This window comes from Martes martes, assembly GCF_963455335.1.
Source record: "Martes martes genome assembly, chromosome: 14".
Classification (NCBI taxonomy): domain Eukaryota; kingdom Metazoa; phylum Chordata; class Mammalia; order Carnivora; family Mustelidae; genus Martes; species Martes martes.
This window is the reverse complement of record NC_137902.1, coordinates 55849746-55873270: the sequence shown is the minus strand read 5'-3', so window position 1 is coordinate 55873270 and position 23525 is coordinate 55849746. Positions and strand designations below refer to the sequence as shown.

The window sequence follows — 23525 nt, the reverse complement described above, 5'->3', positions numbered from 1 at the left end:
AAGGGGATGACAGTCAAAGACTTGGTGTGGCATCCTCTGTGGCTTCAGCTGGGAAATTCACTGAGACACCTGTCAAATTATGACCCCAGGGCCCTCCGTTTCTATTATTAGCTACAAGAATGGGCAGCCATCCAGCTATGGAGAGGGGTGCCCTCGGGTGCTGACCTGGTGGGGTACTCTTGGGGTGCTTTCCCAATACGGGCCACTCTGGGAGTGCCAAGTGCTGTCCTCATGGTGTAGAAGAGGGAGCTTCAGGAGAACTGAGGAGATAGTTCTGTCCCTTGAGGCTGGGAAGGGGTCACTCACAGCCCTGGAGCCTCTTTATTTGTGCAGTGAGAGCAGGGCTCTGAGATGCGCGTCCTGGGGGAGAAAGTTCTTCCTGGTGGAAGAAGATGCTTAGGGCGTGGTGTCAGCTTGCGAGGGATGCCTGAACCAAGGACCACAGGCTATGTGGCTCAAACATCAGAAGCTTATTGTCCCACAGTTCTGGAGGCCAGAAGCCCAAGGTCAAGGTGTCAGTAGGGCTGGTTCCTTCTGCAGGTGGGGAGGGAGAATCTGTTCCCTGCCTCTCTCCTTGATTCTGCCCATTTGCATCCCTGGTGTTCCTTGGCTTGTAGAATTATCACTCCCATCTCTGCTTTCATTTTAACCTGGTGTTCTCCTGGTGTGCCTGTCCCCCCATCCAAATGTCCCTTTTATAAGGACACCAGTCATACTGGATTAGGGGCCTACCCTACTCTAGTGTGACCTCATAACTTCCCCAGTTATGTCTGTAATGACCCTATTTCCCACGAAGGTCACATTCTGAGCTACAGGAAGTAGCTGCAACACACGAACTTGGGGAGGACAGAAGCCAACCCATCACAGGAAGCAAACTTCTCAAAATGGTCCTCCAAAGGAGAAGTCTAGTGAGATGAAGTTTGTGTTCCCTGGAGGCAGGGAGGGGTCGGCAGAGACCATGGGCCTCTAAGTGCTAGACATTTAAAAAATGAAAAGAGCAGAGTGGTTAAAAGGAATTGTTTCCCCAACTGCTGGCCTTCTATACCACTCTGCTCTCCCAGGAGATGCCCCCAAAAGGAGCTAAATGCTCTTGGTGCCTCTTGATTGCAAATGATGAGCCCATATGGGAGCAGGAGAACAATGACCCAGTCCCTCACCAGTGTGAAGTGGTTCAGGGAAGGAATCCGGTGCAGATGGGGGTCTCGGGGGGAAATGGCCCACGGAGGGGCAGGGAGGCAGCAGAGAAAGCCAAGGCTTTCTGCAGGAGGGGCTGGGGTCTTCCCAATTGGCCTGGAGAAACTGTTCCTAACCCTGCACTGTCTGCATTCCCTCCACAGGGTGAAAAGGGGGCGGCAGGCTCCCCTGGGCTACTCGGCCTCCTGGGGCAGAAGGTGGGTATTGGCAAGCTCGAAATGGTGGGTTTTATGTAAAAACATTGGGGTTCATCCGCACCCACATTCCCGGCCCTGGCCATTCAGGGGCCCCAGTATCAGAGGAGTCCTTGGAAAACAGCAAGATTCGTGCATGCCGTACCACGTGGGAGGCCCCAATTGACAAAAATGTCCGTATTCAAAGACCAGGAGCTGTGACCTTGTCCAATGTCCTTGTACCAGCTCTGAAAATTGCTCCCTGGTACATGAGCTCCATGACATTCCACTAAAAAGAAGACTTGAGATCAAATAAGTGTGGGGAGAGCTGCATGAGACAGGCCCCCTTGGAATGTCACAGGACACTCTCCTGTCACGCACAGAGCACCTAGTGGGCAAAGAGCCTGAGCTGCTTCCTTTCCCCTGCCGTCCCTGACATCCTTCTGCCACCAGACCCTTTTTTCCACATTTCAAATATTTCCCATCCCCAGAAGGAGGGTTCCATGGACACACTCTGAGAAACAGTCTAGACCCAAGGCGTGATGGGTCTCTTGCTCAGCTTCATACCTGTTCCCCTGCAATAGCCAGGTCCTGTCTCTGTTAAATCCCACGGCCAGTGAGTCCAGGCCAGGCTTCTGAGGGCCTCTGTGCCCAGCCTGGACCGAGGCGTAGTCTGCTGCCCCCACTCCTTGGAACTGGAAGGGGAGAAAAGACAGGGATCGGCCATCTCCCTCTGGAGCTAGGCAGGCCTACTCATGGTTACTTTCCCCCTCTCCCCCTCCTTCTGCCCCCAGGGAGAAAAAGGCGATGCTGGCAACTCCATCGGAGGGGGCAGAGGGGAGCCCGGCCCCCCAGGGCTGCCCGGGCCCCCGGGGCCAAAGGTGAGTTTCCCTGGGATCCACACTCGAGGGAGACACTGCCTGTGTGGACTTTATCCTCAGCCTGTTCTTGGGGACTCCATCCTGGGTGTCTTGCCTTCTCTCCTGCTCCACATGTCTGGTTTTTCCAGTGGATTCTAGAAAGACAATTTGCACTGAGCTCCTGGTTTTCCATGGTGACTGACTATCCAAGAGAAGCAGTCCGAGGGCAGATGGCTGGTCCCAATGATTCCAACAGCTACAATGTAACTGAGTCAGGGATGGACGGCTGCGGGGCTTAGGAGAGCCGGAAGGGCCCCCTACCCAGGCTCTGAATATGAGATCAGTGATCCCTTGGGCCCCACCGGGTGCTGGCACACGTGGGGCGGGGGTGGGGGTCCGCAGTGGGGTCAGCTGCAGATGGGACTGCTGTCACTTTCCTTACACTGGGTGGAAGCTACAGTGGTAAGGTTTGGGTTTCCCGAAGCAGAGGCCTCCTGAGCTTCTTGGTGTGCTCCAGCAGCCCAGGGAGTGAGGAGGGCCTCTTTAAGGCGAGGACCCGTTGCATGATTTTGGAAGATACACACATTCGTTCCACCAACATGTATGTCGGGGCTGCTGTGGCGGGGCTCTGCCTGGCCTGTCAGGCTGCAGAGAGCTGCCGTCGGCTTGCTCACGGCCCAGCGGGAGAAGGAGACCCAGTTCCCAAGGAAATCGTGGCAGGGGCCAGAAGGAAGCCCACAGATGGGCAAGATGAAGTGGCAGGAAGGGTCTTGGGCAACCGCCCACGGGCCCATGGGACCGGCTCGAGTGCCAGCTTTGCCAATGGTGGCCCTGGAAGCTGGGCTCCGGGACATCCCCAGGGTCGGAGTCCGTCTCCGTGGGACGTGGATCCCTGGCAGGCCTTGGGTTTTGATTTGGGGTTGGGGAAGCCTGGTCAGTACTGTCCCTGCATCCTGGGACACAAGAGGGGAAAGCTTAGAAGGCCATGTCCTCCTTCAGGGAACAGGCAAAGTGCTGAGTGAGGGAAGTATGCGCAGGGGACCTCCTCCCGTCTCTCTGCGCCTCCCATCCTAGGCCTCCTGTTCCCCCTCCCTGCGTACCCAGAGCCTTCATGGTCCCTTCCGTCTCCTGGGCAGGACCTGCTGAGGTGGCCTTCCCAAGTGTTCCAGGTTCCAAAATGACCTGCCTCCCTGTAGTTAGGACTGGATGGCAATCTACACGGGGGGAGGCATGTGGATGGCAGTCCATACCCCAGGGCTGAAACAGAGCTGGATTGTGTGTTAACCAAGAACTGAGGAGCTTCTGGCACTGCGGGCTGGACCCCAGAAAGTGGTGCAGAACTCAGAGGAGGAAAAAGGCAGGCAGGGAAGACTGCCTGGAGGAGGTGAGACCCAGGCTGGGCCCACACAGTGGGTGGGAGTCAGATGTGTAGAATGAAGTGAGTTAGTAGAAGCCAGCACAGACAAAGACAGAGATCCGGAAACACCCAGCACCCATGTCTCTCCTCTTCCCCAGGGAGAAGCTGGCGTTGATGGCCTGGCTGGCCCCCCAGGACGGCAAGGAGACAAGGTACAGAGGCTCACAGTTCTGAGATGAGGGTTGGCTTGAGAGTTCCAGCCCCAGCTCAGGAAGAGAAAGAGCGGTGGCTGTCCCTGCAGCCAGACCCCCAGGCACAAAGCTGTCATCAGGGTCTTGAGGAGTCAAGTTCTATTGTCCCTTTATATTTGCTTTCCATCTTGATTTTTTAAAAATTTGTATTTAATGTTAACGTTGTCTCACAACCATTGGGACTGTGGTTTGTTATCATGTATTCCCCACAGTCCCATCCTGTTTCCAACCGGGACGACCCCCCACCCCACCCGGCGGGCGGAGGGAGGGGTGGAGTGCTCCGAGTGCCTTCTGCCAAACCCCCTTTCTCCGTCCTGCTATGTGGGGCTGTCACACGCAGAGAGGCCCCTGAAAGAACCCATGGCCCCTCCATGGCAATTACGGACCCCTCAGGCGATGGGCAAAAAGTTGCTGAGCTCTCACGCCTTGAGCCAACTGGAAATAAAGGGAAGCAAAGGACGTGGTCCTCCAAAGCGGGGCGTGGGGGAGGCGGCCGGGGAGTCGCAGGGGCGGTCCCTAACAACTAGCCCAGGCCAGGAAGAAGGTTATCTAGTGAGAAGCCAGAGGAGGTGGGAGGCCAGAGGAGGGCAGGCTGGGGAAGATGCTCCGTGAACGGGCGGAGACTGCACTTTCCTGCACGGCAAGGTCATCGGCTTCCTGGCCTGAGCAAAGATGAGCCTCCCAACCCTTCCATGGCCGTCTAGGGACAGTAGACGCTCTTGTACCCAGCCTTGTCCCCATTTCACTCAAATTGTCATGCAACAGGGGGAGCCTGGAGCACCTGGAGACCAGGGACCAGCCGGCCCCAAGGTACGTGCATCTTCCCCCGCCAGAGTCAGAGCCCGCACCTCACTTCCCTGGGGTCATGGCGTGAGCGGCTGGACTCTGGGTCTTGAGGGGAAGGGAGGGAGAGAGACTTCTTCCTGCAGTCGTGGCCGCTGTGATGGGACTCAGTCTTCTCTAGGTCTGTCTAGTCCAGAGTTGTCGGACAGAGGCTTCTGTATTGGTTCTAGACCCTCTGGGCATCCTCTGTCAGTGTGGGGAACCCCCTGACAGGCTCCCCGGTCTGCTGCTCTGGGTCCTCCTGTGGGCAGCCAGACACAGCCCGCCTTGGCTACGACCCTGTCTGGTGAAGAGCAGGCAGCCGTGCCCCCCAGCCTGTCCCTCCTGGCCCCGGCTGGCGGTTGAGACTGCATTTGTCTCGCAGGGCACCAAGGGGGAACCAGGGAAAGGAGAGATGGTGGACTACAACGGAAATATCAACGAGGCTCTCCAGGTACGTGGGAGCTGGCGTAGAGATTAGAGATCGGGAGGCGCTCAGGGGACCCGGGCACTGCGCCATGGCCCAATGAGGGGGTGCTTCGATGCCCCAACTAGCGTCCTTGACGTCAGACTATTGACCGAGCTTCCAGAAGAGTGGACCCCTTGCTGTCTCTCCCTTGGCCTCTGCCTCCAGCCTCCAGGCAAATGCACCCCCTCATTTGGCTGCCAGGTGGCCTGGCTCTGGGTCTGGCCCCTCTGGCTGGCCATCCGGGCTCGGGGGAACTGAGCATCATAGTGGGTGGACCAGGGTTCTGGGGCCCCATGTCTTCAATACCTGCGGGTCATTTTGTGGGGAATTGTGGGAGAGGGGTGCCCTGTATGTTGTAGGTTGCTTCACAACATCCCTGGTCTCAAGCCACTAGACACCTGGTCTCTCGCCACCCCTGGCTGACAACAGAAATATGCCTCGAGACATCACCAAATGTCCCCTGGGGGCCAAACCCCACCCCTCGTTGGAGAACCAGTCCTTTAAAGGAAACACTGCCCCTCTGGGGATCCGCTTACTTGGGGTACGATCCTGTCTGTGTGCCAACTCTCGTCCCCCTGGTTTCTTGAGTGGCTCCGTACCTTCCTATTCTGCATTCGATGTTTACAAGGAAGTATGTTGGAGTCTTAAAGTCTGGTTCTGGGGGGAGATGTGGAGAACAGGGGAGGGTCCCAGTCAGCGATCAGGGAGAAGCAGAGATGTTGCGCCCTCCCTCTTTGGCAAAGTGAAGGCGAGTTTGCAGTCCGTTTCAGGGCCTGAGTCTGGGGTAAGACAGCCTCAGAGGCTCTGCAAACCTCGGGGAGATGTGGGGGCGGCATGGGGTCGGGAGGCATGGAGCCCACCAAGAGGGCTTATCCCTACTGTGCTCCTAAGGGAGGCCCAACTCCCATGTTTCCGTGCCTGGGCCAAGGGGACCCTCCAGATGGCCCTTGACTTGTTCTTGAACTGATCGCATGGCATTGGTTTTTAGGAGATCCGAACGCTGGCCTTGATGGTAAGTCTTCCTCCTTCCCTTGGGCACTGGACTGAGGGCTGGGGCGCTGGGGCAGGAGGGCCGGGGGCTGGGGGAGGGTGAGGACTTGAGGTCTGGCCTCCAGAAAGCAGATGCGGGGCTGCTAGGTCAGGGCTGACCCTGAAGTGGCAGGGCGGAGGGTGATCCGAGCCTGAGTGGGAGCTCTCTGGAGCCTCCCCCACCCGGGTCCCAGCTGTCCTCTGGAGCAGCTCTTCGCCCATTCCATGGCGCGCTCTTATTTCTGTGTAGACGCTGGGGCACTGTGCAGCCGTGTCAAGGAGATGGAAGTAGAGAAGAGGATGCTTTTATGTTTCTCCTTGAACCCAACCTTCAGCTCATAAAATCCATAACCCAAAAAAAATCAGGAGAAACTCAACCTCCACTTTTTCACCTTTCCTAGAAATCGGTTTCATTTTCTGCACTTGGAAAACCAGTGAATTCCAAGCCCTGATTTTGTGTGTGTGCCTACTACCACCGACAGGCCTGTGGATTTTTGTAGTGAATATTTCTAGTTAAAACAACTGCCATGAGGTTTAACTTTCAGGTGCAGAGAAGAAAGGAGATCCCAAAGTTCTCAAACTATTGGAATTTCATTTAACTTAGTATTTTTATTTTTTTAGGGAAGTTATTCATTTATTTGCAAGAGAGAGTGTGTGCACATGAATGGAGGGAGGAACAGAGGGAGAAGCAGACTCCCCACTGAACAGGGAGCCTGATGTGGGGCTCCATCCCAAGACCCTGGGATCATGACCTGAGCAGATGCTTAACCCACTGAGCCACCCATGTGCCCCCCATTTCACTTAATATTTTTAATCCAGACTCAAACACTGATCATATCATGCCCCAACCCCAGAGGTTGGTATAAACATCTCATGATTCTAGAATCAGTGAGCTTCATTTGAGGACCTTAAAATATATTATTTGAAATAGCTATCCAAAGCAAAACTTTCATGGAATCTTCTTTTCTTTTAAAGTCAACCTCGATGGGCATCTGGGTCGCTCAGTTGGTTGAGCGACTGCCTTCAGCTCAGGTCATGAACCTGGAGTCCCTGGATCGAGTACCACATCGGGAACCCTGCTCGGCAGGGGATCTGCTTCTCCCGCTGACCGTCCTCTTCTGGTGCTTGCTCTCTCTCATTCTCCCTCTTTCTCAAATAAATAAATGAAATCTTTAAAAGTAAATAAGTAAATAAAGTCAACCTCGAGGCGTAATTTACATACAATAAAATAGACCCACTTTCGCTGTGAAGTTTGATGAGCTTCAACAAATGTATATGTCCCTGTAGCCACTCCTGATGGGTTGGGGTTACCCATGGGAGTTATCCGTGTAAGCCCAGGCACTCCAGAAAGTTCTTTCATGTGCCTCGGGAGTCAATCTCGCACCCACCCGCAGGCCCCGGACACCACTAGGCTGCTTTCTGTCGTGGTGGATTAGATCTGTCTCTTCTGGAGTGTCATCTGAGTGGAGTCGCGCAGTGTGGCGACTGGTTCTCCAGCTCAGCATGGGAGGTCTGGATCGCATCCATGGCGTGGCCGGCACCCATGCTTGCTTCATTGTTCGCTGCGGAGCAATGTTCCAGGGCATGGGAACAGGCACCTGCACCTGTTGATGGATATCTCCATTGTTTCCCAGGGGCATTTTGAAGTCCCTGTCAGGGGAGGTGAAACGTATCTTCTTGGAGCCCTGGGGTGCTCAGAGGGAGGAGGGAGAGGCTGGTAGGCGTGGCTCTGGGATCGCCGCCCCTCAACCCCGCCATTCTAAACCAGACACTCATTGCTTATCCACTTAAACTGTGGAGTCCCCGTGCTCTTCCCTTTGCTAAAAGATGTTTGGCCACTGATGAGACGTTTGAAAATGATCAAACCCCACAAACCAGCCTCCACGTACGCCCCTCCGGCAACAGGCCACCCCTTCTTGGTTGGAAAGTTCTTCCACGGGTCTTTCTTTTATTTTCTAGGGACCCCCCGGTCTTCCCGGACAAATCGGCCCACCCGGAGCCCCAGGGGTCCCAGGCCAGAAGGTAACACTCGTCTTGACAATGCAGAGACCCCGCAGAGGCACTGCGTGTGTCCCTGAGTGTGGGAGCCAGTGGGTGATCCTCCCATCTTCCCTGCAGAGCTACCGCTTCTCCCAGGCAGTCCAGGCCCTGCCTTGTCCCCAACGCAGCCACCCCGTCTCCTGCCACCTCACTCTGCCATTCTTCCCCTGCTGTCTGACTTGGGCTCCTGTAATTCACAGGCTCCTCTGAGAGCTGGGTGGAGCTTGGGTCTAGATAAGCCACTGCTCCGGGCAGAACCATGGGGGGACCCCAACCCACTCATCAGGGAACATGGCACTTGGGGTCCTCCCCGATCTCCCCCCTCCTTCGCTCCCCACTTTTGTTCTCCTCTGCCCCACCCCTGTGATTTTCTCAGAAAGCCCTGCATGTTTGCACCTCTGCCCCCTGCTCACAAGGTCCCCTGCCCTGAAGTACCCTCCCCTCTTTCCTACCTTTCCAAGTCCTCATATTTCAAGTCCAACTCAAAGCCACCTCTTCCTTGAAGCCTCCCCTGCTCTACCAGGCAAAATTCACTGCCCTTTCTTGTCTGCTCCTCTCTTAGCATCATTTTGCCTTGGTGATGTGGGTCATTCTTTACTGGCCTCAAAGACCGAGGCCAGGCCTCCTTTATCTCCCTCCCTGACCTAAAGAAGGGGATTGGGTTGATGCAAAGATTCAGGGAGTTTTACCTGTGGGGCAGGCAGGATAGGAGGGCTGGGCTGGGGGTGGGGAGAGTGGGGCACTGGGAGGCAACACCCCTCCCAGGGAGTACCCAGGGTCCTCAGAGACAGCGTGTGAGGCCATGGCTAAAATGTGGACTGCGGAGCCAGAATCTAGCTGCCGCCCCCCAAACCACAGGCCTCAGGCACACAGCTCTGCCCTGGGGGCCTCACCTTGAAGTGGAGGCAGTGTAAGTTCATGGCTCCGGGCTGACCCTGGCACAGAGGCAGTGCCGTAAATGACAGCTCCTCTGCTCTGACACTGACCTTCGTTCTGGCCACAGGGGGAGATCGGACTGCCAGGCCCTCCAGGACACGACGGAGAAAAGGTAAGAGCAGATACTCCCGGATGAGTCTCCGAAGAGGGACCTTGACCCAGGCTAATGGGGGATGGTGGAGCTTGGGAGCCGAAGGCTCTGGAACAGGCCCATATGTGAGCCTATGGGGAAGGGAGTGGGGGAGCGTGGGGGCCAACCCTGCAGGAGCCTGAGCCCCACACTGCTGGCCCCAGAGGAGCCGGGCAGACCCAGCTGGGATGGGCTGGTGCTGGTGCTGAGGCTCCTCCGATTCCAAGGGAGGTGGACAGAGCCATGTCCTTTGGACTTCCCATTCTTTCATGCGCGCTCTCTCTCTCTCTCTCTCTCTCTCCTCCATCAGCGTATATAATAAGCATTGCTCATATTTTCTAAAGGGACCTCGAGGCAAGCCAGGAGACGTGGGGCCTCCTGGTCCCCAAGGCCCCCCAGGAAAGTCTGGGCCTGCAGGAATGAAGGGAGAAGACGGACACGCAGGAAGCCCAGGAGAGAAGGGGGAGAAAGGGGAGATGGGACAGGCGGGCCCACCGGTGAGTGCCAGGGCGGGCCGGCCAGAATTCCGCCCTGGGATGCCTGCCTGCCCGCGTGGTGTGCCATCCCAGCACGGCTTCTGCACGGTGCCTGCTGCAGCCTGGGCTGGAAACCTGGGGCCGGGAGTTGGGGGCCGGGGACTCCCCTGGGTTTCCCTCAAACCCCTGGCTTTATGAAGGCTAGCGGCCCCCCTCAAGAGAACAGGGCCTGTTCAGTCCTGTGTCCTTGGGAAAGTCCCTGAGCCTTGCAGGACCTCTATTTTCTCCTCTCTAAAATGGGGCTAATCATTCCCTCCCTGGATACTTCACTGAGTTGTTGGGAAGGAGATGAGGTCACAGGGGTAATCCCGCCTCTTTGGCAAGTATGCAGAAGCCCGACACCCTGGGGAGGCTGCCTGTACAAAGAAAGCACCTTACCCAGGCTCCTGACTTGACCTGGGCATCTTCCAGGGGCTTCAGTGGCTTTTCATCTGTGAAATGGGCACCACCTTGAACCCCTGCCTTGGAGGAAGGGAGCCACACCTGCATGCCGCAGTTGGTCACAGACACTCAGTCGATGCCCTCGCTCTCGACTAACAGAGATCTTTGTCGATCTGTAGGGTCTAGACGGCCCAACTGGGGAGAAAGGAGAACCAGGCGGCCAAGGGAGGCCCGGAGCAACTGGAGTCCCCGGCCCTATCGGGCTCCCGGGATTTACAGTAAGGCGAGAGGGTGGGGTGTCGAGGTTGTCCGCGGGCCGCTGTGGATGCGGGCACACAAGCCAGGGGGCCCCTCATGGGGGTCACTGGCCTGGCAGATGCCTGGCCCGGTATCGAGGCTGCACTAACCCTCCGCCTGCCTGGCCTTTTGCGGGGGAGGGGGAGGGTCAGAGGGGTGGATCGGGTCCTCTTGAAGAACAGCTACCCCGTGCAGAGCACCAGAATGTGAATGTTGGTTCCCGCATCTCAGCTCACAGCACGGTGGCCTCTGCCTTCAGGCACCAGCCTGGCTCAAAGGTGCTGGAGTCTTGGGCTCAGAATTCTCCTATTTGAAGTATAGAGAACCTCAGAGGTCAATGGGTCCCACCTGGGACCCAGGACAGATATCCCTCTGGCAGATGTCCTGCTCCCCGGGACTGCCCCGCTCAGCTGGGACAGAGAGGCAGCTCCCAGCCTCCCGACGTGGCCCTCCACCACGGAGAAGCTCCGGGTCAGAAGGAGCGTGTGCAGAAGCTTCCTCCTCAACCTCGCAGCCCTGGCCCTCGCCCTGTTCCTAGAGCCACAGAGTCGTTTCTGTAACGAAACTTGTATTCGGCAGCTGAAAGCAATGCGCTCTTCTGATCTCAGGGTCTGTGGGCCCGGAATCCAGCTCGCCTCCGCCGGGCCTTCTGCCCCGGGGGGCTCACGAGGCTGCAGTCAAACTGCTGGTCTACATTCTCACCCGGCTGCTCTTCCCGGCTCGCCGCAGTTGGCATAAGCAGGCAGTTCACATTGGAGCAGCTTGCTTGTTCAAGGCCAAGGCCAGCGGGTGTCTCTGAGTGCCTGCTGCCAACACAGGGCCATGTGCACATGCGTGTGTAACATAATCTGAATGTATGCGTGTTATAATCTGTAACATAAGCGTGTAACGTAATCACAGGAGTGACATCCTGTCACTTTGGCCAGGTGCCGTATTCTATTGGTTAGAAACAGGTCACAGGTCACCCCAGGATCTGTGCACCCCGGGGTCCACACACGGTATCAGCCTCTCCTCCCACGTGCTGGGACCTCAGATCCCCGAAGATGGTGATCTTAGGCCTCTTGTCCCGTCTTCTTTACTGCAAGCTGACTGTCCCCTCAGCCTCCCAGGTGGCCCTTGACGACACCTTGGCCTCATCTAGTCCCGGTCTGGTTTGTCACAGATGTGAGGGTGTCCCTGTGCTCCCCCCCACCGAGTGCCAACACCCACAGCTTGGTGTTTTGTGCCCACAGGGAGAGAAAGGAGAGCCCGGGGAGAAAGGGGAGCCAGGAGTGGAGGTAGGTTGCGTCACTCGGCCCTCTGTGTCATGGGGTGTTTGACAGGGATCTCATCGGCCCCCAGTCCCTCTAGGACACATGGCATTTCCATGCTCTAGAAGGAAACACACAGCTGCCTGACACAGGGAGTGAGCAAGAAGCCGGACATTCACTGAGCACCATAACCCAGCCTCAGAGTCCCAGGTCATGGTCTCCCCACCAGTGTTCACGGAGCACCCACCATGTTGCCTTCCCGTGCTAGAGTTTGGAGTTAGGAAAAGGAAAAGAACCACCTCTGCGAATGGTCCCCAGTAGCATGTTCTAGAATGGTTAGCCGCTCAAGGAGTTGATGAACATCCTAGAAGATGGGTCTTTTGAGCAGGATCGTGAAGACTGTAGGATTTTGCCTAGAAGCTCAAGAAGTAAGCTTTCCGGAGAAGCACATTCTACTCTGAGAGGTGTGGTGGTGAAGGCAAGAGGAGAAACAGTGGGGACAGAGGTGCTGGGGACGGAGGCCAGGGTCTCATAAGATGAGAGAGATCAGGCATATTTGTAGGCTCAGGGAAAGAGCCAAGAAAACGACAGAGCTCAGCCACATGTGAGGGAGACCATGTTTGATGGGAGGGCCTGTGCCACCCAGACAGAGCCAACGGAGGGAACACTGAGCCTTCTCAGCCCCCAGAGAGGTCCCCCGGCCCCTGTCACACCATCAGTGTCACCAGGGCCCATTCCCCATTCAGGGAAGTAAACGATGAGGAGGTATGTTCCTGGGTTAGAGACGGGTGGCCTCCTGATAAAATGCTCCAAGATTCAGGAAAAGCGCCACACACAGAAATGTTCCTTCCAGAAGTATTTAAAGTAACAATTGGAAACAGCCTACATTTCTAACAAGAAGGAAATGATTCAATAACTTATGGTAATAATACTAATGGTATAATAGTCCCCATGTTTGGGAGCGTTCCTTGTGCCAAGCCTGACTCCAGGCCCTAGCTGGGAGTAACTCATTTCACGCTGCTCAGTAGAGACATGGAAAGGAGGCTTGTGGGGAACATACAAAAAAAAAAAAAAAAGAAAGAAAGAAAGAAAACCGGGTTTCAGGTTAAATGAAAAACAGCAGAGAATCAAGTGATATATATAAAATCATTGTTAAGCATGAACATATATTCAAATACATTTTATGCATCAAAAAAGAGTGGAAGGAAATAAAGCAAAATATTAGGAGTAGCCAGATACTATTTCCGTTCTTTCAATTGCCTCTAATTTACAAAATATTTTAGTGGATCTGTTATTACTTTATTTATTTATTTGTTTGTTTGTTTTCAGATTATCATACAGTAAAATTGACTTTTGGGTTGAGTGTGTATAGGTCTGTGAATTTTTTTTTTTAAGATTTTATTTATTTATTTGACAGACAGAAATCACAAGTAGGCAGAGGCAGGCAGAGAGAGAGAGGGAGGCAGGCTCCCTGCTGAGCAGAGAGCCCGATGCAGGGCTCGATCCCAGGACTCTGGGATCACGACCCAAGCCGAAGGCAGAGGCCTTAACCCACTGAGCCACCCAGGCGTCCCAGGTCTGTGAATTTTTTTAATACATTCATAGGTCTGTGTAGCTACCATCACAATCAGGATACATGAACCACTGGTGTATAATAAGGAAAAAAAGCAGTAAACTTTTTAAGAAAAGGTTCTAGAGTTTCCAGAGATTGAGCTGAGAAATCCACAGATCTGAAAGACATGAGCAGGACCCGGTCTGCCCAAGTTCGGGGGCTTCTCTTTGGTGGCCTGACAGAGCATTCACTCTGGCCACACTCTGTGGGATTCGAACCCTGAGAAGGCAAGAAGAGCCTCAAAGCTGAGATGGTGTGACCAGCTCAGAAAGGAGCAAGCAGGCCTCCCTCCTGAGTCTTGGGTGGCCAAGTATTGGCCACCATCAGAAACAGAATCTGTAATGAGCACCATCCTCTGTAGAAAGGAAGACTCCCTGAGTCTCTCCACCTTCCCTGTCCAGCATGAATCTGTCCTACTTCACTCTGCCTTTAATTAAAGGGAAGCAGAGACCAGCAGTCTCTGTTACAAACCCGAGGGGACTTGACGGGCGTTCTTCAAAAGCTGCTCCGCACCCTCCCACATAACCAATCTCTGCTCCTGTAAGCCAGAGGTCTTAGATTCAAATGCCTACAGGCGCCAGGCACACAACAAATGAATGCCAAGTTCCAGATCAAAGACAATAGGGAGTGGTGGGGACTGGGGATATCTGAAGATTTCATGCCCTGCCCGGAAGGCAAAGCTTTTATTCAGCTCCAGGCAATGTTGCCATGCTTGAACGAGAGCCTATGCTGCCAGGCTTTTCTTTTCTCTATGGTCGTCTAGACGTTTTGACAGCATTTCCTGGCAACGTGTGGGTTGGTTTTTTTCCCTCCAACAATGTGCAGGTTAACATGTTGCTATGCGTTTCTGCCCTGTTCTCAGCCTTCTTTTGGGAAACCAACAAGCTGGGCACTTTTGACCTCGTCTAGCAGTCCCCAGCTAGACCCTGAACCATGGTAAAAGGGGAGGCCACTCGGAGGGTAACAGAGGGTGGGCTAACCATCTCCCTTTGGATTCTAGGTTCCTGGGCCTCCAGGGCCAGAGGGGCCCCCCGGACCTCCGGTAAGTGTGGTGGGCTTGTCAGCATTTCAGTCCACTGCAACTGGGTCCCTAATATCCCTTCCCCCTGGCCGTCACCGGGATCCATATCAGCCTCGGGTCACTGTCACCTCCTCCTCCTCCCCGGGTGGGATTTTCTCATCCACAAACCTCTCCCTACTCCTTTGCACCGCGCCCCCCCATGTTAAACCGGCCCTGTCTCAGTGACCCTGAGGAGCCTGGGCATCACCAGCCGTCTTGGAGACAGCTGACTGGAGTGGCAGCCATGGGGTCTGGTGCCACCGCCCCGCAGAAGTCCCTCTGTCACCAAACTCTGCCCTTTGCTATTAGATGCCCGCTCTCCCCCTTCCTCCTTCCGACTAACCAGCAGCAAAAACATCTGGATTAAGATGGAAAGTGGTATAAAACCGGCCCCACTGGATTAGCCTTCCAGGTGACAGGGGATAAGATGAGGCCTTTCTAGGGCCCCCCAGCATCCTAAACCAATAGATGCTGGTCCTTCCTCTGCGGGGTTCCCAGTCCCCACAGCACTGTGTCACCCACTGTCATTGGCACAAGTAGGAGTAATAATGATGGCAGCGTTTACCGAGTCATAACCAAGTAATATTACTGAGTAATAACGATGGCAGCGTTTACCACGACTTCCTACGTGCCAGACGCTATTCCCAGCACTTCATGTGTATTAATCGAACCAACATTTGCTGTCTGTACTCCCTCTGCATCTTCCCTTCAGGAGGCTCGAGGCCCACTGTGGGGGTCACAGAGAGACGCTCTGTCAGTCCCTGGTTGGAGAGGCCTGCCTCAGACTCCACCCAGGGAGTCCCAAGCACGAACCCCCTTAGCACTCTCTCCACCATCCCTGGGCGGGGACCCCAGGCCTTTGCTCTTTTGTGGTCCAACGGACAAGGTGGTTTTGACTTACTTAGAAATGCAGTGCTCAGGTGCCTTGTTTTGATTCCAAATACAGGGGCTCCAAGGTGTTCCCGGACCAAAGGTAAGAAGAGGTCACGTGAGAGGTGCTGAGTGGGGAGGGAGAGGAGGGAGGTGTCAGAGAGAGCCGAAAAGCAGGCAAGTCCTTCAGAGACTGGTGGCCCATCTGGTCCCTTCCTAAAGTAGAATCGTGTGACACTGGCCAGTGGCTACAACCAGGAGAGAATGACGTCCTTTTAACACCCGGCATTGACACTGGACAGGCTTTCGATTTAGAATTTTCCCATCCATTAATCACACTACGAGTGACGGGTTGGATTCTTAGCATGGGATGAAATGCCCAGACCTTTCTGCCCCAGACCTTTCACCCACCCTGAAGTAGAGGTGGAGACAGAGACGGGTGTAGTGCGGGGCCCCCCTCCCCAGGTCCAAGCCCACTGTTCTCTGGCCTTGGCGGGGGGTTCTCCCAATCTCCCCCCTCAAAAGCATATCAACTGGATAAGAGGGGCTGGGAGCTGATGGAAAATTGTCCTGTGCCCCCCACCCCCACCCCAATATTCTTCAGGAGACTGTTGGGCAATTTCTTGTCCCAAAGTTCCAGAGCCTTGGAGCTCCCATGGTGACACTCCGGACAGTCAATTTCTGCAGGGCCCCAGTCTTCCTGCTCTGCAAATGGTCACTTATGCCCAAGCCTGACCTGGAAATGCCCTTTGGGTCTGTCTCCACTCCACCCATCCCCTTTTCCTTTGGGGACCTCTCAGTTACTACAGGGATACCGAGGAGTCTAATGGAGGTAGAGCCAGGCTAGGAATTCAAGAATTCTTGGAGTCTCCTGCCTGCCATCCACGGGCCAGCCACCTCTGCCCCCTCCCTCCTCCGTCCTCTACCTGCCCCCGTGTCCTCAGCCCACCCCTATCTCCAGGACCCCAGGATGCAAGAACAAGCTGTCTGAGACATGCCTTTCTGTGATCTCCCCCTTCCCTTTCCTTCAGGGGGAAGCAGGACTAGATGGAGCAAAAGGAGAGAAGGGTGTCCAGGGAGAGAAAGGAGATCGAGGGCCGCTGGGATTACCCGTAAGTATCTCAGAGCCAGCAAACCTGGGACAATCCCAGCCGGGTGGTCCTGAGGAGGCTGGGGTGGCATGCAGAACCACGGGAGAAGGCTGCTGCAAAACTGGGGGTTCTAAAATTCCATTCCAGAACATTCCATTTGGTTTTGCTTTCCCACCTGGGCAAGACCATAGACTCTAATTTGCTTCCCGAGGGCTTCCTCTGGGCCAGCTCCAGGCCTGGGAATGGGGGAGAGATGCAGAGCTAAAGAAGACAGGGCCCCCCACCCAAGAAGCCCCCAGCTGGAGAGCCCCAAGAGGCTTGAGAACATCTCAGGCCCTACATGTGACTGATTCAGAGGCAATAAAAATCTGCCTTTAATGGGAGTCAAGCTTGGAGGACCTGGGAGCAGCGAGTCGGTGAAACGTTCAACATTTCCCTATCTTCAGCACCGGCCACAGCGGAAGAGCTTGTACAAAAGCAGATTCTCTGGTCCCAGCATGCTAAGGCCACTCAGTCTCTTGTCTCAGGCTACCCTGAGATCAGACCCCAGGTCGGGGCGAGGGGCTCCCTAGGAGACAACTACATTTCCAGATGTGGGCGCCTGGCCTAGGCAAATCTTTTGCTCCAGTCTCCAGTGGATTCACGGACCCGTCACTGCCTCCCCTGTGTCCAGGGCCATGCCCTCTACCCCCCTGCCCCCCCTCCCGCCCCGGAGCCCTGGGTTTCCTTCTCCCTCATTCCTCAGTGGGGCTGGCACCGCTTGCTTTCCGAGAGCTGGAACAGACGTCAGGGATCCGTCTGCTCATTTTACTGAGGGTCCCAGAGAAGAGAGAGTCACTTGAGGTCACATGAAGTCAGTGGTCAGGCCGTGCCAGAGGCTGCTCCTTCACTGAGGCTACCACCTCACGAAGGGGCTCATTCCAGCCACTGGGGCTTCCTCTGTCCTGGGCGCAAGGCCAGTTCCCACCCTGGGAAGCCATAAAGAGCAGGAGAACAAAGAGCAGCCCAATGACCCCAGCTTGGCAGAGCTTGAAGGTCTGGTTAAAATAGTCACAGCAACCAAACAGCGAGAGCAAAAGGTATGATCACATCCTCATTAGTGCATCAAATGTAGGACATTTAAGGAGCTGATGTGCCTGGCAGACTGTAAGGAACTGATGACTTTAACAGACATTTTCCCATGTCTTAAGCTGTGTCCAGTATATTTAAGTACTCCTTACTAGAGAAGAGCCTTCCTGCCCTGACTCCACCATAGATCTCTCATCCGCCTTCATGGCCCCAAGGCCCTAGTGAACGCAGGAGAATTTAGTCAAGGCTCAAAATGCAAATGGCACAGAGATCAAAGAGGTTATATAAACAGAGAAAGTGCCCAGTATATCTTTAAGTTGTCAACTTTCAGCAGAAGCATGGGTGCAGAGAAATATTTTTGCTAGCTTCAGAAAACAACCGAGCGAGCATCTCCACAAATGGCAATGAACGGGGACGTCAGGGATGCAAGAGGGAGTGGTGGGGACTGGGGCACACTGGAAGCCAAGCGTCCCTTCTTAAGGAGAGAAACTGACTGTTCAGCTGCCTGTCGTCTCAGGGGAATGAGGGCCCAGTATTTCCAGATGGTCTCATTTTTCCAAGAAGTTGGACATCTGGCATTTTATGTGATATCTCCCCATTTTCTAACATTAAATCAAAATTAACTTGCAACTCTGCAGACCATGCAAAATATGTCAGTGACCCACATATGGCCTGAAAACTGCCAGTCCGTGCCCTCTGCCCCAGATCTCTTGAGAAAACTCGGAATTGGTACTGCATAGGCCAAGTTTGTGACTATTTAGTTAAAGTTCTGATTTTCAGCTTCACCTCCATAGTTTATGCCATATAGTAGCATCCTGTTTTTCCAGAACATTCTATGGAGTCCCTTCTCTTGGTCCTACGGAAGTGGTCCTCAGTGCTGGCTACATACTGGAGTTGCCCAGAGCTTGTCAAATATGCCATTACTCTGGCCTCCCTGTTGGAGACTTTGGTTGAATTGGGGTGGGAGAGGGCCCAAACATCTCTATTATTTCATGTGCCCCCAGCCAGGAAATGCTGATCTTGCCCTAGGGTGGAGAACCTGGGCTCCCTAGGCCATGAGTCAGGATCATCCCAGAACTTTGTGATCCTAAAACTGAGAAGGAAGTCCCTGGAGGATCCTACTACCTTTTTCCCTGTCTTCCCTTGCCTGGGGCATTCCCCCACCTTTAAAACCCTAAGGCCTAGGCTCATTTCGGACGCTCAGCTAGATGCCCTTTTATAAGAACTCAGTCTTCACTGGGCTAGACTGTCCCCACTGCCTTCTCTCTGGTTTGTCACATTGGAATCATTAGACAAATTTCCCTCTGGGTCTCCTAGGTGGGTCTTGGGGACAGCATCCCAGCCCAGCATTGGAGCGAGAGCTCCTATTGGCACCTCATAGATCACTGGGTGCTTCATGGCGAGTGGGTCCCCTGCCAGCCGGTTTACTCCAGGACATACGTGGCCTTAGACCTCTGTCCCAGTCAGCTGCCCCCAAAGTCTTTTTCTCTAAACGGGCCCTTGTCTGGGAGAACAGGAATGGACTGCTTTTGTCCTGAGCTTTGCAAACCACACAGTGCCAGCAAAATGTCAGGCATCATGAGGACTCACATCCCATCCCCCTGCCCACCCCCGAGCAGAAGCAGGCCAGCGTCTACCCACATTCCCAAGCCAGGTGCTGTAACAGTACTGATTTCCTCGGGGTTCTGCAGCCTTGGCCTGGTCTCCACAGCGGTGCAAAAAAAGGCTAGGAAGACAGCCCACCCTCCACATAGGCTTGTCCCCCTGCAGGGAGACTGGTCCTGGGAAGGAGGCGATCCCTCTGTCTCCAGACATCTTTCCATGAATTCTCTTTCTGTGTTCCTTATCCTGGAGCGCTGCAACACCCCCTGGCAGAGAGATTTCTGAGAGGGGCTACCGGGAGAGAGGGGGTCAGGGGGCACAGAGGATGAGAAGGGCTGTCTGCACTGCTCCCCACCAGCCTGCACGGTGGCCGGCCACACTACCGCTCCGTGTCCGTTTTTGTCGGTTTCCGTGTGAATATCATCACCTGTCCTCCCAAGCTTATTTCTCCCGTTTTGTTTGATGACCAGCATTTGTGTCTGTCCGGAGTCACTGCTTCACTCACCTCTTCCCTCCCTGGTCCCTTTTTCTCCCTCCCGTCCCTTCCCTCCCCTTCTTTCGGTCAAACTGTCCCCTTCGTCCAGGGAGCTGCAGGTTTGGACGGCAGGCCTGGGCCACCGGTGAGTGTCACTTCTCCGCTACCTCTCAGCCCGCCCCGCCCCCCGCCTGTGGCCCCTCTCGTCTGTCCCTGTCCCGCTGTGGCCTCGTTTTCCCAGTGAGTCCTGCCTTATCCCACCACCGTCACCAGAAAGGTACCGTCTATGCCCAGGTCAGAAATGCTTCTTCAGGCCTCTTGACCAAAGATGAGTGGCCCTCCTCCGAATTCCCCAGGCCATCGTCTGGACCCAGGGTCCTCAAATCTGGGTCTCTGGACCACTGGACGTGGGATGGAGGTCTGCTCCCGCTGCACGGTCTCTGTTTCCAACAGAGGGCTGAGTACGGCCCGGGAGCCCAGCCCCAGGGGCTGGGACCACGACTCGTGCCCACCAAACGTATCTGTATGTGCCCGTTGTGCTGTGTTGTCTCCATGCTGTGAGCTCTGTCCATCTCCTGTCTGCCCACGAGGGCTTCCTAGTCCTGTGCAGCCCCCTCCGGTGTGTACTGGGTGAAGCCGGGTATAATTTCTAGGATCCTATGGGACGGGCCCAGCTTGGTGCTCTGCGGCATGGGACCTGGCTTCCTGTGCTGCCCCAGCCGCCCCACAATTCAACGAGGGCTTTATGCAGAGCAAAAGAGGAACACATGGGCCCCCTCTTTCTCCATTCTTTCTGATTCCAGAAAACAGGCATCACCTACTCAGGACTAGAAAGCACCTGGCCCTTCTTCTTGAGACAAACAACTGAAGCATCAGGAAAAATCTCTCCTCTCCTGTCCACCTTCCGTAGCGCCCCGTGATGGCTTTAGGGATGTGGTGTTCCCACTAAAGCCTGGCACTTTCCCAGGGTCTAGGGAATCACTGACCATCAAGGGCCCGGAGGATGGACTTCCCTGCCCAGGGGCCATAACCAGACCTATATGTGTGCCCAGCCCCTTCCAGCCAGAGAGTCCCAGCTTGGCCATTGTGGGACAATTTTGAGGCCCGGAAGAAAAGGTTCTAATGAGCTGGCTGGGATGACACTCGAGGGACGTTCAATTTGCAGGGTTTCATTTATGAAGGGGAGGACAGGCCTGGAGGTGGACCTCACGACTGATGCGGGGGAGGACCGGGAGTAGCCCCACTCGGAGCCTCATCGTATGGCCTGTGCCCTCACAAAGCTGAGGAGTAGACAGGCCTCACCCAGGACCACATCCTTTCCAGAGCCCCTCCCCACCATGCCTTTGCGGAGGCCACACTGGAGATTCTCCCATTCAGAGACTAATCCTCTTTTCCGGGCATCATTAGGGCTGTGCTCCCCTGCCCCCAGCCCCTCCCTTTGCACCCTCCTCACACCTAGCGTGCCTTCCGCAGGGGACCAGTCAGGGCTACGGGGCTGATCTGTGGCTGGAATCAAAGAAGCCAAAACAGTCCCCCATTCGCGCTGGACAGAGGGGAGCAGTGCAAATTTGTAGATTCTGTCCCTTTTGGACCCCAGGTTTTATTTTTCTCCTTAAATCAACATCACAACCTTAAAGGAAAAGTTTTATGGGAAGAATAACCCTGCCGTGCCAATCCTAACATTTATCGTGGCCAAATGCGTGACGTGCGTTCATCCGTTTCAACCAGGCAGCGGCCTCGAAAGCAAACACTCGTGTCATCATCCCCCTTTTACAGAAGGGAAAACGGACCCTCGGAGAGCCAAGAAGCTTCTCCAATATCTCCACGTTCATAGGCTTTCGAGGCTGGACTTGAAGCTGCCCAGTGACTCTACGGTGCTGTTCTCAGCCATGACCCTGATCAGGCTGCTCTCATTTCTGACATGTCCATTGTCTTCCCTTGTAGCTGGAGAGGGGCCATGGAGCACTTCTTACGGCTCTCTTTTTTTCTCCCCTTGTAACATAAATCGGCGTTTCCCCACTTGCTCACTGCCCACCAAGCAGCCCCATATCCTCAGGACCTCGTCTGAGCAGGAAGCCTAAACACGGAGGCAGAGCCAATATAGTCCTGAAGTCTAGACCTCCATCTAGTCGGGCGGAAATCGGGAACCTGGGGAAGGTGTTTAATTGCCGAGCCAGCCCGGCCCCCCCTCCAAGTCCAGGGTTCCAGCTGCCCCGACTCCCCTGGAGCCCTGAGTCCGGAGCGGGTGGGACCCACCTCCCTGCCAGGTCCACACTCATCCCTCTGAGGTCCGGCCCGCCCCGTAGGGCCAGGGAGCAGGGACAGAGGCTGTAGGCCAGGGCGGCCGGCGGTGGGGCAGGTAGGGTGAACAGTGGCCGAATGACCCCCCCCCGCCCCGCACCTGCCTCTGTGTGTGCGCACGTCTGCATTGGTCTCCATGGCATGAGCTCCCCCCGCCCCCCCGCATGTGGAGCTGCAACAGCAACAGGTGCCGGCCCCACCCCCACCCCTCCCCAAGGCCTCCTACCCCTGCCAGTCCCCCCCAAGCGCTTCAGGGAGCAAACCGAAGCAGCACTTCTCCTACCATTTTCAGCCTTGGCAAGCTTGGTGGTGAAGCAAAAGGGTTTCCCTCCTCAAATCTGGCTCTGAGCAGGGGGAGGCCTCTCTGCCCGAGGCCCCCACCCCAAACAGGGAGACGCCCCAGTCCAATGACTGCCCTGAATGAGCCTGGCCTCGCCAACCCTGAAAATGGGCCTTTGGACCTTGCTCATCATCTCCAGTGCCGGGCGGGGCCCCCGGGGCTCCCCACTCTCCCGGCATCGAGCCTCTCACCTCTGCTTTCTTTCCCCTCCCCAGGGTACTCCAGGACCAATCGGAGTCCCAGGCCCAGCGGGACCAAAGGGCGAGAGGGTGAGTGCTCCGTGGCCAGAGAGCCTGTGCCCTGGGAGGGGTCCGGCGCCCCAGCCCCGCTGCTGGTCCTCGGCCCCCACCTTTCCCCCCAGACCAGCACACCCCTCATCTGTGGCCTCACCTGGTGATCCTCACAGAAGCTCGTGGGAGAGCCAGCCAGCCTGTGTCGCTCACTTTATCTCTATGAATGTGTAAACGGACAGCGGCCTGTGCCAGTCCCTGGCCACCCAGCGTCGGTCACGGGCTCTGTCTGGCCAGGCCCTGGGTGCTGCTGGGAGCAGACACACCTAAGTCTCGTGATGATTTAGGAGACAGCTTGGAATGGAGCGCTGGGTAGCGTGAGAAAATGCTGGGCAACATCAAGAAGTCAGGAGGCCGGGGCATTAGACCTGCTCCCACAGTCACAGTCTCCCATGGCGTGGGTGCCTGTGCGGTGCTGCCTGGGGGCTGGGCTCAGGGGAGGAGGAGGTCTGCCCGTCCCGTCCAAATCTGCTTTTCCCGGCCAGCCCCAGGTTTCCACACATCTGGGGTGGGAGATCACCAGAGGGCTGTGGGGGGCGCTGGACGCGTTCGGGGCATCCGCGGCCCTTCTGTCCCCGGGGAGGCTCCACCCCCCTCGCTCACCCACTCACGGGCCACACCGCTGAGGGTGCGGAGGGTGGAGAGCTTCTGAAGAGGGGCACAGGTGTCCCTCCCTGAGATCACCGCCACTTTGGGGATGGAGATGGCTGCTCTCAGGATGACAGTTGTGGCCTCAAAGAAGAAAGCAAAACTCTCTTTCACTCTTCCCCCACCTTCCCTGTCCATGCTCATTTCCTGCTCCTTGTTTCCCCCCTTGGCTTCTGCTTGAGGCCAGCTAGGACATTCAGGGCACCGTCCAGCCTTTCCAGAGGGCCTCGGGGGATGGGTTCTGCTGGAGGGAGTGTGAGGGGGCCTCAAAACCCCCCACTGTGGGGGAGTCCACACCAGTCACGCCCTCTGCTGAGCCCTTGCTTCAGAGAGGGCTCTTTGAAGGGACCAGAGAGGTTTCCCGGGTTTCCTACAAAAACAGAGGCCGGTGGGTAGAAGGTTGTTCCCACATCAGGGAGGGCTCATGGGTTTCTTTCTCCGGT

General features: G+C 55.7%; 1 protein-coding gene across 1 annotated transcript in view; it reads left to right on the top strand.

The window, feature by feature from the left end:
• The window catches only part of COL13A1 (collagen type XIII alpha 1 chain), a gene marked incomplete at both ends in the record, with an annotated part of 145258 nt that overhangs the window by 104626 nt on the left and 17107 nt on the right, over positions 1 to 23525 (top strand). The window contains 16 exons of the mRNA XM_080823351.1: positions 1338 to 1391; positions 2162 to 2248; positions 3743 to 3796; positions 4601 to 4645; positions 5043 to 5111; positions 6115 to 6138; positions 8115 to 8177; positions 9199 to 9243; positions 9606 to 9758; positions 10358 to 10456; positions 11708 to 11752; positions 14338 to 14379; positions 15344 to 15370; positions 16299 to 16379; positions 19613 to 19648; positions 22360 to 22413. Of these exons, the coding sequence (XP_080679477.1) occupies positions 1338 to 1391; positions 2162 to 2248; positions 3743 to 3796; positions 4601 to 4645; positions 5043 to 5111; positions 6115 to 6138; positions 8115 to 8177; positions 9199 to 9243; positions 9606 to 9758; positions 10358 to 10456; positions 11708 to 11752; positions 14338 to 14379; positions 15344 to 15370; positions 16299 to 16379; positions 19613 to 19648; positions 22360 to 22413 (978 nt within the window). The remainder of the gene's footprint in view (positions 1 to 1337; positions 1392 to 2161; positions 2249 to 3742; positions 3797 to 4600; positions 4646 to 5042; positions 5112 to 6114; positions 6139 to 8114; positions 8178 to 9198; positions 9244 to 9605; positions 9759 to 10357; positions 10457 to 11707; positions 11753 to 14337; positions 14380 to 15343; positions 15371 to 16298; positions 16380 to 19612; positions 19649 to 22359; positions 22414 to 23525) is intronic.